The sequence below is a fragment of the Anopheles cruzii genome, chromosome 3 (assembly GCF_943734635.1).
Source record: "Anopheles cruzii chromosome 3, idAnoCruzAS_RS32_06, whole genome shotgun sequence".
In the NCBI taxonomy this organism is placed as follows: Eukaryota; Metazoa; Arthropoda; class Insecta; order Diptera; family Culicidae; genus Anopheles; species Anopheles cruzii.
In genome coordinates this window covers 85858265-85876532 of record NC_069145.1, presented here as the reverse complement: position 1 = coordinate 85876532, position 18268 = coordinate 85858265, and the positions used below count along the sequence as shown (strand labels likewise).

At 47.0% G+C, this 18268-nt stretch overlaps 4 protein-coding genes and 1 pseudogene across 5 annotated transcripts; 4 read left to right on the top strand and 1 right to left on the bottom strand.

Moving 5' to 3' along the window:
* The first annotated feature begins 1604 nt into the window (after nt 1-1604).
* Nucleotides 1605-3308, top strand: LOC128275009 (casein kinase I-like). 2 transcript variants are annotated; one of them, XM_053013378.1, is made up of 2 exons: nt 1605-2529; nt 2676-2914. In XM_053013378.1, the coding sequence occupies exons 1-2, from the start codon at nt 1643-1645 to the stop codon at nt 2782-2784; spliced, it is 996 nt and encodes a 331-aa protein (XP_052869338.1). In that variant the 5' UTR covers nt 1605-1642; the 3' UTR covers nt 2785-2914. The 2 variants fall into 2 exon arrangements, with proteins under 2 accessions (XP_052869338.1, XP_052869337.1); XM_053013377.1 differs by having other exon boundaries at nt 1605-3308.
* Nucleotides 3309-6614: 3306 nt separating this feature from the next.
* LOC128271210 (uncharacterized) lies at nt 6615-7296 on the top strand. Its single transcript, XM_053008653.1, has 3 exons — nt 6615-6620; nt 6685-6896; nt 7014-7296. The coding sequence occupies exons 1-3, from the start codon at nt 6615-6617 to the stop codon at nt 7294-7296; spliced, it is 501 nt and encodes a 166-aa protein (XP_052864613.1).
* Nucleotides 7297-8507: 1211 nt separating this feature from the next.
* LOC128271209 (uncharacterized) lies at nt 8508-9040 on the bottom strand. Its single transcript, XM_053008652.1, has 3 exons — nt 9035-9040; nt 8708-8972; nt 8508-8656 (listed from the first exon to the last, which is right to left on the bottom strand). Exons 1-3 carry the CDS (start codon nt 9038-9040, stop codon nt 8508-8510), a joined length of 420 nt encoding a protein of 139 aa, XP_052864612.1.
* Nucleotides 9041-9310: 270 nt separating this feature from the next.
* On the top strand, nt 9311-9879 carry LOC128271208 (shematrin-like protein 1; annotated as a pseudogene).
* Nucleotides 9880-10151: 272 nt separating this feature from the next.
* LOC128273979 (ribonuclease P protein subunit p30) lies at nt 10152-11287 on the top strand. The gene is made up of 4 exons (XM_053012054.1): nt 10152-10233; nt 10295-10404; nt 10473-10891; nt 10969-11287. The coding sequence occupies exons 1-4, from the start codon at nt 10152-10154 to the stop codon at nt 11285-11287; spliced, it is 930 nt and encodes a 309-aa protein (XP_052868014.1).
* The last annotated feature ends 6981 nt before the right edge of the window (nt 11288-18268 follow it).

The following is an 18268-nucleotide window of genomic DNA, read 5'->3' as shown; positions in this document are numbered from 1 at the left end:
GACCGTAACATTTATGTACATTTCCGCAAACTTTGCGTTTAACTTTTTCTTAGCTGTACAACAGGAAGCCACATTATGTTTGGTTATGCGTACCCCCCAAACTAAGGGGCTTCAAAGGGCCAGTTAGGAAAGCCAAGACGTTAAGTTAAATATACATTTGTTGCAGCAAAGTTACATGGCGTCTCCAAAAGCTGGAGCAAGAATTAAACGTACCGGAATTTGCTGCTCCGTTCGATAGTGTGTGTACAAATCTCGCCCTGATCGGTGTTGGTGGTGCGTGTCGGGTTTCAGGTTTCAGGTTTGCGTTGTGCTGTGCATTAATTCTCGCGTTCTAAATCTTTACGTTCTGTGCCTCCCCAGATTCAAGGTAGAGACAAACAGCTAATTTGCAACGACGGCAGCGATTGTGTTTCCTTTGATGGTTTGAAGCAAAAACTTGTTGTGCAACAAATATGATCAGGATGTGACCATTAGAACAACAACTTGCCCTGGACAGAAAATAGGCTGTTTTCAAAATTCTTGGCATTCGTATGACTCGTGTAAGGTCAATGGATGTTCAGAAACGCGTTGAAATTATGAACCTTTTAAACGAGTTCTTGATTGTGGCAGCAAAATCCTACACCCGAGTGGTTTGGCCCTCAAATAGTGGTCACTTCCGCAAACAAACGTACCAGTCTTGTTGGTGGCGCTGCTTATGTTCGTAACCACGCGATGAGAAAAAATGCGACTGTTGCGAATGGAACCAAAACGCTGTTGAAAGTGCTGTGTGTGTGTGTTGCTACTTTTCCTTGAGAAAATCACGTTATAAATATTTTATCCAGCTTTTTTTTTTTTACTTTCATGGGTCTCGGTGGAAAGAAAACCGCAGCACCTTACCATTTCGCACTCGGGGCTCGGTGGCGTCGTTTGGCTCAGAGCAAGGGCTACTAAATATGCTGTAGGATGCGTATAACGGTGACCAGCAAAATCACAATAGCAAATGCAGAGCTGAGTCAGAGAAGAGTGAAATCACGGAAGATATGAATGCGGAGCCGACCGACAAAGACGCTTGTTGTTGATGCTGATACCGCGCACAATGTAGTAACGTTCTCTGTGGGACAAGCAAAAAAAATAGACACGTGTGATCATAGTGCTCTCAATGCATTTATAGAGGACATGGTGCAGTCCCCATTCGTTTACTTTCTTTCGCGGTGGCCAATAGAAGTAACATTGTGAAAGGGAATCTGGAGCAGTTTCCATGGCGATGGATGTGTTCCATCCGATGGGTTGCCATGGTGACAGAGAAAGCTTTTTCTCATTGCATCACAGCCCCTTTTCTCATTTTAAACATTTTATTCACTTGGCTTTTCTTTCCTTCTGTCTTTTCTCGTTTCCACTCCGCCATTCTTCGAAGGAACCGTCCATCTTGCTGCTGCTGGGCGCAGTAAGTGGTCAACAAGAATAAAACGTGGCACAGCGGCCACAGGACAAGTGACAACACAAAGCGCGAGCAAAGCTGCGCGGTAGAGCGGCGCAGCGGTTAGGACACGGCGAGGAGAGCGTTTAGAACCCGCCCAGAGACCCGATCGGCATCGGTAAACAAGAGCAGAGCGGAGTACGTGCAATCGGGAAATAATCATTAGAAAGTGCGTGCGGCTGCACCATGGAGCTACGGGTCGGCAACAAGTACCGGCTGGGGCGCAAGATCGGCTCCGGTTCGTTCGGAGACATCTACCTCGGCACCAACATCACGACCGGCGAGGAGGTGGCCATCAAGTTGGAGTGCATCAAAACGAAACACCCGCAGCTACACATCGAAAGCAAGTTCTACAAGATGCTCCAGGGCGCGGTGGGCATCCCCACGATCAAGTGGTGCGGCTCGGAAGGCGATTACAACGTGATGGTAATGGAGCTGCTCGGGCCATCGCTCGAAGATCTGTTCAACTTTTGCTCGCGCCGCTTCACCCTCAAGACGGTGCTGCTGCTGGCGGACCAGATGATCTCGCGTATCGACTTCATCCACTCGCGCAGCTTCATCCACCGCGACATCAAGCCGGACAACTTCCTGATGGGCCTGGGCAAGAAGGGCAACCTGGTGTACATAATCGATTTCGGGCTGGCGAAAAAGTACAAGGATTCGCGCAGCATGTCCCACATACCGTACCGGGAAAACAAAAATCTGACCGGAACCGCGCGGTACGCGTCGATCAACACACATCTCGGCATCGAGCAGTCGCGCCGTGACGATCTGGAGTCGCTCGGGTACGTGCTGATGTACTTCAATCTCGGCACGCTGCCGTGGCAGGGCCTGAAGGCGGCCAACAAGCGCCAAAAGTACGAGCGCATTTCGGAGAAAAAGCTGTCGACGCCCGTCGAGGAACTGTGCAAGGGTTTTCCGCGAGAGTTCAGCCTCTACCTGGCGTACTGTCGCCACATGGACTTCATCCAGCGGCCGGACTACTGCTACTTGCGCAAACTGTTCCGGACACTCTTCCACCGGCAGGGCTTCGTGTATGATTACGTGTTCGACTGGAACATGCTGAAGTTTGGGCGCCCCAATCTGAACACCTTCACGAGCATGAAGCGCGGCCAGAGCCGAACGCCGAGTGCGACACAAAACGAGAAGCAGATCACCAACACGTCGGCCACCACACCGTCCAAGGGTGGTGGTGGTGGCGGCGGCGGAACCGTGCTAGCGGGGGGCGGTGTCGTAACACCCGGCGGCATCAACAATGCCAACAACGTGAACAACAGCAGCAGCACGCTGGGTGGAGCCATGGTCAGTCACACGGTCACGGGGAATAGTGCCGCGGCGGTGGCAGCGGCGGCGGCCGCAGCAGCCGCCGAGAAGAACAAGGAAATGACGCCCCAGACCCGCCACCTGCTACAGCACTTCATTAGAACCGAGCTGCAGAAGGGACAACCCGGCGGTGGTGGAGCGGGACCGATGGGTGGTGCCGGAGGGGCCAATGTCCAGCAGCAGCAGCAGCAGGTTGGGGCAATGGTAGGCCTCGGTGTTGGTGGCGTTATGGTAAGCGGACAGACGGGTGTCGTTGGTGGGCCTCCGCAGCAGCAGACGACGGGTGGTCAATCGTCGTCTCACAACAACCACAACAACAACAACAGTAGTGGCGCCGGTGGCAACGATCCAAGTTCCGATCCGGTTGCGGCGGCGGCCGCGGCGGCAGCAGCTTCCTTTTCGAGGCACGACACACCCGAACGCCGCTCGTCGATTCGCCTGCGCGGACAAAATCTAGACACCAGGAATGCTGAATAATATTAGATTCTCTTTTAAATTGTCCAACGTTCACCCTGCGCCTGCCCGGGACCTCTCTCTATCATTCAAGTATCTCTTCAGCACTTGTGACAACAGCATTTGTTTTCTTAACCCTACCGCGATACGGGATACAATCCCGCGTTCGTTTCCATTTCGTTTGCCCTCTTTGGCTTCTATTCTCCCGCCGCGCAGAATGTTAGGTGAAGCTTATTGTGGGGAAAATGGTTGGTCAAAAGGGGCAAACGTGCTTATAGTATGCAAACCATTTAACCATTCAATGTGCGTGCTGCAAATCAACGACAAAAACTAAGTGAATGTGTGAAAAACAACATGATCTAGCGTTTTGGAGATATCTAGAGAACTTTTTTCGGGCCTTTAAATCATGCAATGAACGCCGCGCTCATTCAAATCAAATTTCCAACTTTTCTCCATTCGGTCCAAAGCGCCAAATTTTGACGATGTCGTCAAGCTCGAAGTGGGTAAAATTTACGGCTAAGGCACGACTAAGGCTCTTTCTATGTTGCTTTTCGCAACACTCAATCACACATCGATAACCATTAGCCAGGGGGGATTCCCGTCCACTGACCAAGTCTGGACTGATTGTTAACAAAACACTGTTCAATCTAATCGATGTGCGCAGTGTGATGCAAATAAAACATGTTTCTTATGCAAAGAAAGCAAACAAGCTCTTCGTGCCACTCTTCGCGTACAGTCGCCGCAAAAGTGGTTCCGTGGCTTATTGGGCAGTGCTTTTTATTACTATAATTTGCGTCTGTAACGCCGCGAGCACGATCGGTAGCAGTTCATATTTCACGTTCTCCGTAACGACGGATGGTCGACGCGCCAGAACTGGATACTCGTATAGTTAGGAAACGTGTGAAGCGCGACCACGGAAAACAAAAACTGGCCACGGGTCATTTGTGGCGAATTGACGAGTCTTTCTGCGTGCAAACACGAAAGCACGAGAACGCATGGAAATATAATTAAAATTAAATACTAACTAGACAAACAAAACAAAGTGCGGCGAAAATAGTAGTAAATCAATAACACAAAACAGACAGCGCCATGAAACACGGAACGCAGAGGAGGGTTCGTTCGTTGTTTGGAGCGCGAGCAAGAATCATTTGTGTGCAAAGAAGGAACACTCTGCCAAGAGGAAAGAAGAGGGTCACAAGGGTTGGTCGGTGAAATGGTTTTTAAAAGGCACAGAAGTGTAACGCAGCGCATAGAAAAGTAAAGAAACGGTGGGAAGCGACACTTGCAAAGTGCACCGTGGGCACAAGGCGCGGGATTGTAGAATATTTGTTAGTTGCACCGTGATAGATGGGAGGATTGGAAAAAGGAACAATGACCGGCTGAACTGTGCAAGGTACGCTAAGAAAAGCTTATCACTACTACCTACATTGGGGTGACACTCGTCTCTCTTGTTGTTGGAAATAAACAATGAAATGAATTGCAAACACACACACACACACACACACACATTACACACAGAGAAAAGAGGACAGTAACCAATATAGATAAATCTGCATGTTTTTGCTGCGACTACACTGGTTGGTGTTTACTGACACTCCTCATACAAGCTAGGATTGGAATCGGACGAAATCAGGATGCAGATGTGCAGAGAGGAACAAGTAAGGAAGTATGGTGATCGAATAGTAATTAATTGAAAAGTGAAAAAGTGGAAAGATACCGCAAAGAATAGCTGAAGCATATTCTTAGCTCTGTCTGTGCGTAATCCTCGTCGTAATTCGGGTAAAACCCACCACCTTTCGGGGTCCGCAGTTGGACGTGGTTTTGGCACGCAGCTAAATCACTTCCTCCGCGCGAATGACGACGACGACGACGACGAGTTCGCATGAGAACAGAGAACGTATAATTGTATAAAATCTAACAAGGATAATGGAAGTATTCACACTCTATCCTCAGATACCTTTAGAGTAAACGATAGCGCGCGCGCGCGTGTGTGTGTGTGTGTGTGTGTGTGTACCGTACGTACTGAAGTTCTTATTGCCAACGGGGAACGGATAAGAAGAGACCATCTTCCGGAGCAGCTTCCGGCTTCCGGAGGGGCCGTTTGTCGTGGTGGTGAATGCTTAGGGTGAAGCGGCATTGCGGGAAACATTACGACATTTAAGAAATTCTAGGCATTAATAAGATACACAATAGTAACCACTACGCGCGTCAACGGAAACTATAAAAAAAAACAATTAAAATTAAACAAAACACGGGAGTTGATATTGCGCTTCTCTGGCGAGATATCAACAGTAAACCCAGGACCGAGAAATGGTAAAGAAGGAGCACTAACCCTCTCCAGCTAGGAATGGGATGAAGAAGGGAGAGCAACACGAGTGGACTGGCATCCGGGCCTTTGAATTCCATCGAATCGCGCGAGAGGAGGGTTTTTTGGCGGTGAGGCGGTGCCGTTTGTCGATGGAATTCGAGGGTTTCGGAAGGAATGGTAACGATAAAAGCAGACCGGCAAACAGAATGAAGTTTCGTTTAATGAAAGGACAGAATAAAACATACAAACAAAACAAGAAACAAAAAATATACATCAACAAAAAAAATATGGTTGCAATTGTTTTCATTAAATCTCCAGTATTACGATCAACCAGCTTGCATTGGCGAAAGAAAGGTATCAACGGGGCAATGGGAACGAAGAGGACGATTCTTTGCATCCAACTTGGTCTGTCCTATAGACAAGAATTGGTGAGCGCAAAGCCTATGACTTCCACGCGTCGACGATTGCGGCTGATTGTGTCTCCGTTCATTGTTCCGTCCTTATTAAATTGGCAATGATGGAGAGCAAAAGTTATAGAATTTCAACAGTTTGTGGCCTCAAATATTTCATAGTTTCACAGCCCTGCTCCGCAGACGGCTTTGGGTGCCACCACTGGAGCTATCGACTGATAAGATAGTGGGTTGGTGGCCAAAGGCTCATCCCACGATGCGAAGAAGTATTTATGCGCGACGAATGACAAACAAGTGCCCACGACCATCTTCGACACAGGTCATTTAGAAGCTTTGGAAAAAACTGGTATCAGAATGCCTTTCGGATCTCAGCAAAAATATAGCAAATTCCTTAGCATTCTGCAATAATGATCGATTGCGTTGCGCGAAGAGTTAATGGTCCGAAACCGAACTGATAGTAAATCTACTGTTGGACACATCTTTTTGTGTCGTGCCCACCAGAAAAAACGAAAAATGAAAGGGAAAGCTCATCATGAAGGACTTACGGAAGTCGAACGACCGACCGATCGTTATAAAAGCAGACGATCCTCCGATCATTCAGTCACAGTTCACTTGCAGCTTTTCGCGATCGCTACAAACAGCCGAAGTTCTTTCAACCAACAACATGAAGGTGAGTTTCTAACATCAAATAGTTTTAGGCATTGTTTTTCAAGTTCGATTCATTGTTCGATCAGGCCTTTATCGCACTCGCCGTCCTGGCTTTGGCCACCGCATCCCAGGGATCGTACCTTCCGGCCGCTCAATCGGTTCTTCCGTACTCCTACAACTCCGGAGTCTATGGCCTGAATGCGTACGACGGATATGGTCACTATTCTTCTCTTGGTGGCTTGGGATACTCTTCGCTGCTGGACCACGGACTGTCGTATCCTTACTCTACGGGTCTGCCATACTCCGGCTACAACCAAGGCCTATACGGATACTACGGATCCAAATACGCTCCGACCGTTGTCCAGGCCAACGTCAACACTCTGACGACGGCTAACCATCTGGGACTGTATGACGGATACGCCGCAGCTCTGCCATACTCCGGCTACAATCAAGGTCTATACGGATACTACGGCTCGAAGTACGCTCCGACCGTTGTCCAGGCCAACGTCAACACTCTGAAGACGGCTGACCATCTGGGACTGTATGGCGGTTACGGTCTGGGACATGAATACGGATACGGATACAACAACTACCTGCCGGTGGCCCATGCTGCCAAATACGTTGCTGCCAATCCGGGAGCTGTGCATGTGGCTCCTCTGCCGGGACATCTCGTCAACCAGAAGTCGATTGTGGCTTAAGCGGTTAGAAAAATGTGATAAAGTTTTAAATAAAGGCCTTGAGAAGTGAATGCTCGTCAACACGATAAAACCATGGTTTGGATTAAGAACGAAAGAACAGTAACATAAAGAACAAACATATGTTTATCCGTTCCGAAAAGGTTTGCCCATCGTAGAATAAATCAGTCAATCAAAAAATTATTCAATTAAATGAAGCATTTAAATCAAGTTTGAATCTGAATAATTTGTTTCTTCATTTTTCATAGCAAAATAGGTTTCGTTTTGCCTCTCACAACATGAAGAGATCTTCTGACTAGTGACTTCTAGTATCATTGTTTTTTTTTAACTTACAGGAACGGACTGGGACGCTTTTCATAGTATCGAGTTGGATTATTGATAGGGAATGAAGTTAGACAAACCCAGACAACTTTATTTTAATTTAGCAGTTTTTTATTTGATTTCTCGCGGTTTCAATTTACAGAGTTCCTGGAGCCGCTTCGACGTTCAGGGAATGTTGGTTGACAGCGTGTCCTGGAAGAGGTGCTTCGTGAACCGCACCACGGGTAGCAGCCACGTAGTGAGCTTCCCTGTGGGCAATGACGACTGGGGCAGAGTAAGCCACTGGAGCAGCGTAAGCAATAGCTGGAGCAGCATGAGCAACGTGTTGGGCAGCATAAGAGATGACCGGGGCAGCATGAGAGACGGCATGCGTGGCGTAGCTGATCGGAGCAGGGATGACGTATTTCGGGGCAACGTTCTGCTGTACAACGGTTATTTCAGGAGCTGAGTAGGCCAACGGAACAACACCGCACTCGGAAACTACGGCAAAAGCCACCATGACTACAGCTGCGATGCACTGATGCATCAAGAAACGAATCATTAAAATTATCTTCCTGGACACCAAAATAATGCCAAATCCTTCTTTACCTCCATGATTGCTGTTGGTGAGTTTAGGTAAAGATGTGAACTCGTTGACGATTACTGTGATTCTGATTGATGAACTAGTCTGTGGTCCTTTTTATAGCACCGAAATGATCACCACTTTATTCAACGAGAGTAACCCGAATATTCACAAAAGGTGGACTGATAATGTGAGCAAAAAAAACAACTTAACGCTGCACAAACCCACGACACGTTGAAAAGTGAACGTCACACCAACATCGTTGCAGAACAGACAGCGCTTGAGTTAAAAGCAATGCATCGGAGCCGGTTTATTAGAACATTAGTAACATTTACAAAACATATTTGGCAACTGGAACCGACGGAAGATACTTGTTGTATCCCACGCCGTAACCGCCATAGTTCCACAGTCCTCCATCGACGACTTTGGTGGACACAACCGGAGCGACGAGCTTGTTGTATCCCAGGCCGTAGCTGCTTCCTACGACGTTGGAAGAAAGGACCGGTGCAACGAAGTTGTTGTATCCCAGACCGTAGCTGTTATCGACGACTTTGGTTGGGAAGACTGGAGCTACCGACTGATACGAGACTAGGTTCTTGGCCAGTGGGTATCCGCCATACCACGAAGGATAGGAGTATTTATCCACGGCGGATGGTAAACCGTACGAGTTGCCGACGACCACCTTCGACACCGGCCATCCAGCTGCATAGTTAGGGTACGACAGGACATCATCGTACGGCAAATATGATGCCTCGCAGGCAACGGCAAAGGCAAGGGCCACGATTGCGACGAAAACCTGTGAAATGGCAAAAAGATTGTCAGATAATACTTTGGATCTTGACAGAATGGGAAAATTACCTTCATGATGGAATATGCAATGGTTGATTGCGAAGCGTGAAGTGTTGAAGTTCCGAAACTGAACTGATAGTGAATCTACTGTTGGACACATCTTTTTATATCGAACCCACCAGGAAAGACGAAAAATGAAAGGGAAAGCTCATCATGAAGGACTTACGGAAGTCGATCGGCTCACCGATCGTTATAAAAGCAGACGATCCTCCGAAGAGACAGTCACAGTTCACTTGCAGCTTTTCGCGATCGCTACAAACTGCCGAAGTTCTTTCAACCAACAACATGAAGGTGAGTTTCTAACACCAAATACTTTTTGGCATTGTTTTTCAAATTCGATTCATTGTTCGATCAGGCCTTTATCGCACTCGCCGTCCTGGCTTTGGCCACCGCATCCAACGGATCGTACCTTCCGGCCGTTCAATCGGTTCTTCCCGTACTCCTACAACTCCGGAGTCTATGGCCTGAATGCGTACGACGGATATGGTCACTATTCTTCGCTTGGTGGCTTGGGATACTCTTCGCTGCTGGACCACGGACTGTCGTATCCTTACTCTACGGGTCTGCCATACTCCGGCTATAACCAAGGCCTATACGGATACTACGGATCAAAGTACGCTCCGACGTTGTCCAGGCCAACGTCAACACCCTGAACACGGTTGACCATCTGGGAGTCTATGGCGGTACGCCGCTGTCTGCCGTACTCCGGCTACAACCAAGGCGGATACGGATACGGATACAACAACTACCTGCCGGTGGCCCATGCTGCCAAATACGTGGCTGCCAACCCGGGAGCTGTGCATGTGGCTCCTCTGCCGGGACATCTCGTCAACCAGAAGTCGATTGTGGCTTAAGCGGTTAGAAAAATGTGATAAACTTGTCAATAAAGACACTGCTCCTCAGCGCGATAAAACATTTGTTTAACGGCCAAGTTACACGATTTAAATGAAGATGTTTTACGCAGCCAATCCTAAGGCCATCTCTATCCCGAAAGTACAGAAATGCGCTCGAATTACCAGTCACTCAGCCATGACATTCGAGCAGTCACTCACCCACGTGGGTTTTTGTTACCAATGCAATACAAACGTAAACAGAAGAATCCGTTCCTGATTTCTCTTCAACCACAATGAACAGATACACCGGCTTTTCGGATTTATGCATCCCTAGTTCCGGTGACCTTAAGTCAATCGTTCGCGAAGCAATAGACTGTGAGTTAAAGTGCTCTGTAAGATGCATATAGTAGATTAATTTTACGTTGAATCTTTGCAGTAGGATACCGCAATGTCGCGATCGAGCAAACGTGTGATCTCTGCCGCCCGGAAGATGTCAACAAAAAGCAGGATCCCATTCCTGTGCCCTATTGTTTGAAGGAGTTGAAGGTAAAGTATGGTAAAGTAATGCACAGCCGTTTACTACTTCAATCATGCAATTCGTAAACTACTTTCAGGCTAAGTATGGAGGCCAAATTAAATTGGTCAATCGGCTTACCGTTGCCTTTTCCGATGCATCTGTTTCGCTGTTGTTGAACAAATCGAACAATCTACGGGCGTACAACCTTGTAGCCGCTTTGCCCACCAATGAATCAAGTTTTCAGTACGCCTGCCAGACATTGCCGTGCGATATTATTACCTATAACAGTGGCACGATACAGGTTAGAATGAACCGAAAGTACTACTACTTGGCCGTGGAACGTAACATTGTGTTCGAGATTAAGTATGCACCCGCCATCGTGAGCTCAGCGGATCGAAAAAGGACAATAGAACGATCGCACCGATACCACGCGTATGGTAAATCGAAAAACGTAATCATTTCTAGCGGCGCGCAGGATCAATTTCAACTCCGCAGCCCATACGATATTGCAAATCTGTAAGGATACAAACCGTCCGTTGAGCCTTGGCAGGAATCGACCCATACGAATCGCATTCTATTCACGACTTTTTCAGTGGCCTCATTTTTGGACTGAGCGAGGAACAATCCAAGGAATCAGTACGAGGCGTCGCGAACCGGGTGCTGCTGTCAGCCGAGGGCCGAAGGTTCGGTAAGGCCGGAGTGGTGATCACAGGCCGCGCCAAAAGGCCAACCATTGTCGATAGTGACGATTATTCCGACACCGAACTCGAAGAGAACATCAGCGACAGCGATGAAAGTGGAGAGGCAGAGAACGTGGCCGATATGGATGTGACGAACGAGGATAACGAGGATGATTTGGACGCGGTGCAACCGCCGAAAAAAAAGGGAAAACAAGAAAAAATGGTTGAATAAAAACGAGCATAGAGATTAGAGTTTGAGTTTGACAAACGCCAGGACAGGAGTGGCTCTCGCTCACACAACGCCGCAGAAAGAATAAGTAGAAGCAGCCGGGCGGTGGACTCACTCTCGGTCTTCGAGCAGCACCGTTGGTCACTCATCGTTGGTTGATCATCGACAGCGGTGCCAGCAAGCCGCAGCGAAAGCGAAGGCGCTGGATAGTGAAGGAGTGAAGCTAGCAGATAAAAATCGTATCGATGAGAAGAAACAAAATGGAGGTGTTTGTTAATGGTGCGTAATGATGATAGTCGCGGTTCATCCGTAAATACATGCGTTGAGAAGTGGGTTTGTGATGGCTTTTTGCTGGCAAATTGTGCTTGCCCGTTTCCCTTTCAACCATCTATCCATCAATTTATCGTTATTCGGGGGAAATAAGTGACAAAAAGTGATCGATTTTTCTGTAATCCGATGGCGTTGGTCCGGAGTAGAGCGGTGTGCCGTTGTGTGTATGCGTGAGTGTACCGCTCGAATCGGTGTTCGCTTCCGGATTTTTCGCCGTGGGAATCAAACACGAGTTCAAGAATCGAATAGGAATGGGTCATTTCGGTACCGGGGATGCCTAATAATCATACGAAATACTTTTCTCTTGTGCTGGGTATTACGAAAAGTACCAACGAGTGATGGCTTGAAGCCAAATTTTGCAATCGTGCCATCGGTATGTGGTCAGTGCAAATTATACATTATATAGATCAATCGGTGTAGAGAAAACGTTGCTTCTTTCTCCTATGGCTCAGTGTATTCCGGTGTGCATGCGTGTGTTCTCTGTGTAAGATGAGACCGATGAGCGAAAAGAAAATTTAAGCCAGAAAGAAAAACGTTCTGTCCGTGGCGAAGCCGTTTCGTCCATCGTTTGTATGCATTCAGTGCTGCGTGAAAAAATGAGCATTCGTCTGACAAAAAAAAGCAACCATATCACAAAGAAAGAAGGGCAAAAGGTTTTATATTCCACCATTTAATGGCGAAAAATCTATCAAACATTTCAACGCGGATTTTTTTGGTGTCTCTGCCGACACCTATGCCCCCACGGCCGCTTTCTTCGTACGATACATCGACGCGGAGCAAAGATGGAGGATTTTTCGCTTCGGTCAAAGTGTGCGCGAATTAACATTTTGCTTCAATTGCAATTAGGAGTGTGCGTTGTGTGTGCTTTTAATGCTTGCGACCGAACGGGGATGGACAAGCGATAGCTGTGTCGAGAGCTCACTTGGCTTGCAGTTCCCGATTGCGGTGAGCGAGAGGCGGCGAATGCAATACTAGGGCAGAGAGAGCGAGAAACCGCGAGCCGCCGAAGAGCGGACGCGCGGCGAAGAAGCAAACGGGAATGTGCGAAGAAGTGAAAGAAGCTAACAAACGAATATGCAGAAGCGAACTCAAGGTGCACAAGGCACAAGTTTTGCCACAAACGACCGGCCCTCCCGGGGGGCCGAAGCGGGACAGCAGATAACGTCCAGCAGAAGCTGTACGTCGTTTTTGCTCTCATTTTTCGTCAATAACCTTTTATATCCCGTGCGAGTCGATGCTCTCACTCGCACCTGGTTCTTTTATGATTTCTTCGATTGTTACTATTGCTCGGACCGAGTGTCTTCCGCGGTCGCACGGGTTGCGGAGTGGAACGGTGTTGTTTTACCATATTGCTTATCTGTCTCTTGCTTCTTTTTTTACTCTCCCGTTGCGGGCACTTTGTGGCCTCTCTCGCTCTCTCTGTGTCTCTGGATTTCTCTATCGCTTTTTACCACAACTGTCCATTACCCGGTACCAATTGGGCACCAACCGAACTGTTCGTGTGGTACGGAAACGTCCCAGTCGGTGCGAAATTGCAAATTAAACCGCCTATGTTATGTACACCATACTTGGCCGTGATAGTGAGAGGTAGAAAAAAAGGGAAAATCGTAAAAGTCGTAAGCCAAACGAAACGAATTCTCATAGCCTTACTTGCTCAGCAGTCAAAATGCTATCGCTTGACCTATCGTTCGCCTAATGACGTGGACCGGAAAAGATGGTGACCACCGATGCTGCGCTGTGTCTGCTGTCTCTCTTCGTAATTTCGACACTTCGTCAGAAACGTGTGCCTCCTGCACCTGTGCACGGGTCGAGACCGGTTCGTGCCTCCACACGTTTGAACCATTTGTCCGCGGCGCAAGAATAGAGCGTAAGAAAGGTTGACTGGGAAGCGGTTAAAAAGGAGTTTAGTAAAATTGTCTCCAATCTCTCTTCTGCCACGATCGATGCTCGGAGAACGGATGGCACAGGCCACAGTGTTCGTGTTGGCTGAGAGAAAATCAAAAGCATTTTTCCCAACCGTGAGAAACAGCTCCAGCTTGTAAATCTCTACGGTCAAGCATTATTAATGTGCCAATTCAGACGAAACTGCTCGAACGAATCCGGTTGGAAAATGGTGAAAAAACCAAAACCATTTTCACGAGACTATCTTGTTTTCGGTTTAGTTGCAGTGCGTTTTCGTGTGTTGTAAACACGTTGGTGTATCGATATGAGCCGTCTTCGCCTGCTAAGTAAGTGGTGCCGAAAGTGACAGAAAGTATCCGAGTTGGCAACGCTCTCTTGTATTGTGACATGTTCATAGATCGTTCGTTTACCTAGCGGTTCGTGTTTTGTCTGTGCGTGTCATAATTCTTGAAAAAAAAAGCTCTAATGTGGTAAAGTACGGTATCTACAGTGAGAAGGTTTGCAGTGTGGGCCGGGTTTTCAGTGACTGTAAAACATTATCGCACCCCAACAGTAACAGAGGTTGGCAATCGGTGAAGCTTCGTTGAGCAATTAGGTAAGTGTTTCTCTATTAAGTATACATAGTTAATTTTTTTTAGCTTAAGTCGAAGCATACAAACTTATTTTCACTCAGCTTCTTTCAATCTTTACCACAAAAATGAGATGGAACTTTACGCATATCTCTGTCATCATGCAATACCTTTTGACAGTCGTGTCTCCTCTTTCAGCAACGAAATCGTCTTACGCCAAAGTATCTCAGTGTAAGAAATGGTTCATCTTTGTACCAGCAATGGCAACACCAGCGGCAGAAATGAATACAGATGCAACCAATACCAAAACCAATTCCCCGGTACATATCCATCCAATTGGCTGCGGCGGTCAACATAACCGCGCGTGCCAGTGCGATTGAGCGACGTCTGTTCGATCGCATATGCTACTGACACGCACACGCTACTGACACGCACACTCGCGCGTGCAAATGGAAACACATACCACCATGGCCATCGCGGTGTGTAGAACATCACCCAGAGCAGAAACAGTGCTTATAACTTACTTCTATTTAACACTGACCGTCGTCGTGTAGTACTTTGAGTTGAAATGTTGCACAGAGTACTTGGATAAGAATTCTTGGAGACGATAAGCGTCCTCGTACCGTGGCATATTTTCATCAAGTTTATTGCTTTTGTGGGCTGAACATTTAAAAATGAATTGGTTTGAAAGATTGTTACAATTTCACTAAAAGAACATAGATAAAGAACTTCTGAAAATAACAATGAATGGGGGTCATTGTTCAGTCTTTATATGCCAAGCCGAAGAAAACGGTTCAATGTGTTTGCAAGTTGATTCCGCAGCCGCAATGTGTCTTCTTTGCATGTTATTTGTGTGTCCGTCGGATCACAGCGCGTGACTGTATGGCTAATTACAGAGCGAAATAGCTCGGTATCATTTCCGTTTGCGATGGATCTCACCTTCTTGCTAATGCTGTCTTTCTCTCCTGGAAGCTGCTCAAAACTAGTTTCAAGGAAAAAAAAAACTAGGAGCGGAGAAACAAGAAAAACGTATTTCGTAAGCGCTTTAAAATGGTAGACTTTGGAGAAAGTTGCTTCTATATTATTTAAGCCAACTATTTTTTTTAATTTTAGAAGAACGGAACGGGTTGAACTATTGTTGTTATTATAAAGTAAGTTACTCAAATCCCATAATCAATATGCGAGCGCATACGATATAATGGTCATCGTACCGTACAAAACACACTGCTCGTTCTATGTATCGTTTGAAAAATGATTAAAAACTCAGATTGAACATTGTTTTGACGTAGAGTCCGGTTTCATACAATTAAATGCTCTCTAGTGCCATGAGTATACTCTTTAATATGTGGTATTACCGAACGCACTGTCCGAGTTGGGGTGGTAGTGTGAAGACAAATCTTCCGACTCGTTTCACAACCACAACCAACCGCAGTGACCGCCCCTGTTGTGTGAGAGAGCATAGAGTGTGACGCTACGCCGCCTGGGCTCTTTGGCAGGTTTATGTTTTGTTGTACCGGCTTTCGGTAGTCGATTGTTTCATACTTGCTGTCCAGGATAAGATGTCTCACTAGAGGGGCTAATTGTCAATTAGGTTTCTAGTAATGGCATGGAAAGCATAGAATAATGGAATTAAACCTTTCAATAGTTAAAAGCAAACATAATTGGACAAGTGAGCATAGCTTTTGCTTGCACGTAGTAGGAACTGAATCAGCAACTGTAAACAGAGCAGCTCAGGTGAAGTACAGCAGCCTGCGAGAGTGTGCGTGCGTACACCAGCAACATTCAGCGCATCGTGCGTTCTCCGACGCACGAAGGGACGACACTTCGGTTTGCTGGTGTTCGTGTGCGGCGGGTTTTTAGCGAGCGATGATTTTTCATTGGTTGAGTGGCGCTTACAATCTGCCCGAACTGACAGTCCTTCTTGAACGGGTTCGTTAAACGCACGCTCGAGCCGAAATCGCGTGTGTCGGAAAACGGTTTCACATACATTACCACACTACCACCGACCCGACCCGCTGCCTTGTGTTTTCTCAGTGGCTTGGCAGACGGGAATTGTGTCTGGCTGTGTATGTATATTGTTGTTTGGAAAACAGTGTCACCGACAAGCAAGCAAACGAGCGTCTTCTCGGCCGTGCATGGTGGGTCGTGAAAAGTTGAGATTGTGAAGTGACAAAAACAATGGTGGCGATAATGGCGTCGTAGCAGAAGAGAAAAGGTATCACCGCCGCGCGCTGCAATCGCTGCCCTGCCGCGCCGAGAGGTCGGTCAGGTTCGATTTTGCTCTCGAGGCTCGGTTCCGCTCTCGCTCGCGTTTTTGCAGCAGCACTCTCTCGCGGTTTGAAGCGGGGCAGCAGCAGTAAAAGGGTGTTCCCGATGGTCGCAATTCGTCTCGCCGCCGCCGCCAGTATCGTTCATCGTGCTTCCGTCGCGAATTCTCGTCACCGCGCACTTTGGATTTCCAAAGGTTGCCTTCGAAAGGCAATGGAGACGACTAAGAAGCAGGAAGATGTGAGTTGTGCGGAGCGCAGTGTGTGTCCGTCCGTCAGTGAATACTTGATGTTATCTTATTTTCTTCGAGCCCATCGGGTGGATAAATGGCAAATAATTTAACGAGCTCTCTCTCTCGCTCAAGTGTGTGGTTTTGTGGTTTTTACAGTGTCGCGTGTTTGCTTATCGCTGTTGCGTATGGTGTCCGTTTCTTATTCCCCCCCATTGCTTTGGCCAAATTCTATCCGGTGACCATATTCCCTACGGCGCACCAGTGAATTATTTTTGGATGCATTTTGCTCGCGTAACGCGCCGCGCGAGCAAAAGAATTCGTGTCGATTGCGTGCTCGGTCTCAATTGTAGTTGTGTATGGTCTAATTGTTGCAAATGAGTGCAATATTCTCGTTCGTGTGGGGCTCTCCGACGTTTCCATGTCTCTCTGCACACTCTCTGTGGTGGGATTTACCTGTGTACCTAGTAACATTTTTAAGGAGCTTGAAAAAAGAGTTCATTTGACTTCTTTTTGCCCATCGAACGCCATGAAGGTGTTTTGTAGTGAGAGTGAGAAAATTAACAAGCTTGATTGGGCGACGAATGGCATTGCGTTTCAAAAATGAAGCCACTGATCCGTTAGCCTCGGTGTTTCGGGTGAAAAGCAGAAAACCAAAATGTATTAGAATGGTGGCGCCGCCACGCCAACAGTCAGGTCAGTGTGCTGTGATTCGCTTTCTCGCCAAACTGCTCCTCCTCAATGCCCACTGTGTTATTCACTTCTGTTTCTGATTTTCCTTTTTGAGTTTATCTCCGTGTACTTGGATCAAACGGAAGTAACAGAAAGTCGCGTGTGTTCACTGTGATTATTGGTGCGGCCTTTAAAAAGAGTTTGATTTAGGATATTTTGGATTCCCGAGTTTATAGTTCGATTCGCTTTGCTATGGAGAAACAAATCGCATTCTGCACTACTAACCGCGACGCAACGGAATGCAATGGTTGAAAATCGATTGCTCCCCACTCGAGTGGAGGAAGCCAAACAGTGCTTTAAAACAACGAAATAATGTGTTTTGCCTCAGCAACCATTGGTTCTGGTGGGCCCGAAGGCTAGGCTATTCCATTTAATTCACGAATCGGAAACGGCGGCAGTTCAAAGTGAACTTAGGTGAAGCCGGTCGTCAACAAATTGATTTTTATCAAGGTAAGTTGTACTTATAATTTGTAAACAAAACAAAAAGGCTCTTCCATCATCGGTATGGTATTTAATTCGTGCCCGTTAATTAAGGTTATGTTTATCATGTGCATTCTCACACGCGAGAGTGCAACGCACACAAAGAGTGCATCGAAAGGTTATCAGCGTACTCATCAGTGTTGTCTGTTGTTTTCTATCTGCATTCTCCGGTAGCAAACTTCGGCCCAGAACTCGTAGTTTGTCCTAAAATGATTGTTTTTAAGAACATACTTTATTGTTTTATTGATCTGATTTTCAGTGGGCAGAACATTGAATGAAGGGGGCTTGATAAAAGTGTACGAGTAAATGCTACGGCATGCAATTTTTATCGAAAATTATCAAAATTTTAAAATATTTTCATGTTTCTACTTAAGAGGAGACTCACACGATACCTCCTAGGGTGTCGAAGGCCGTGGCCCCGCGGGTGTACCACAAAAGCAATCGATATGAGGAAAAAGTGCGGCACATGTCATG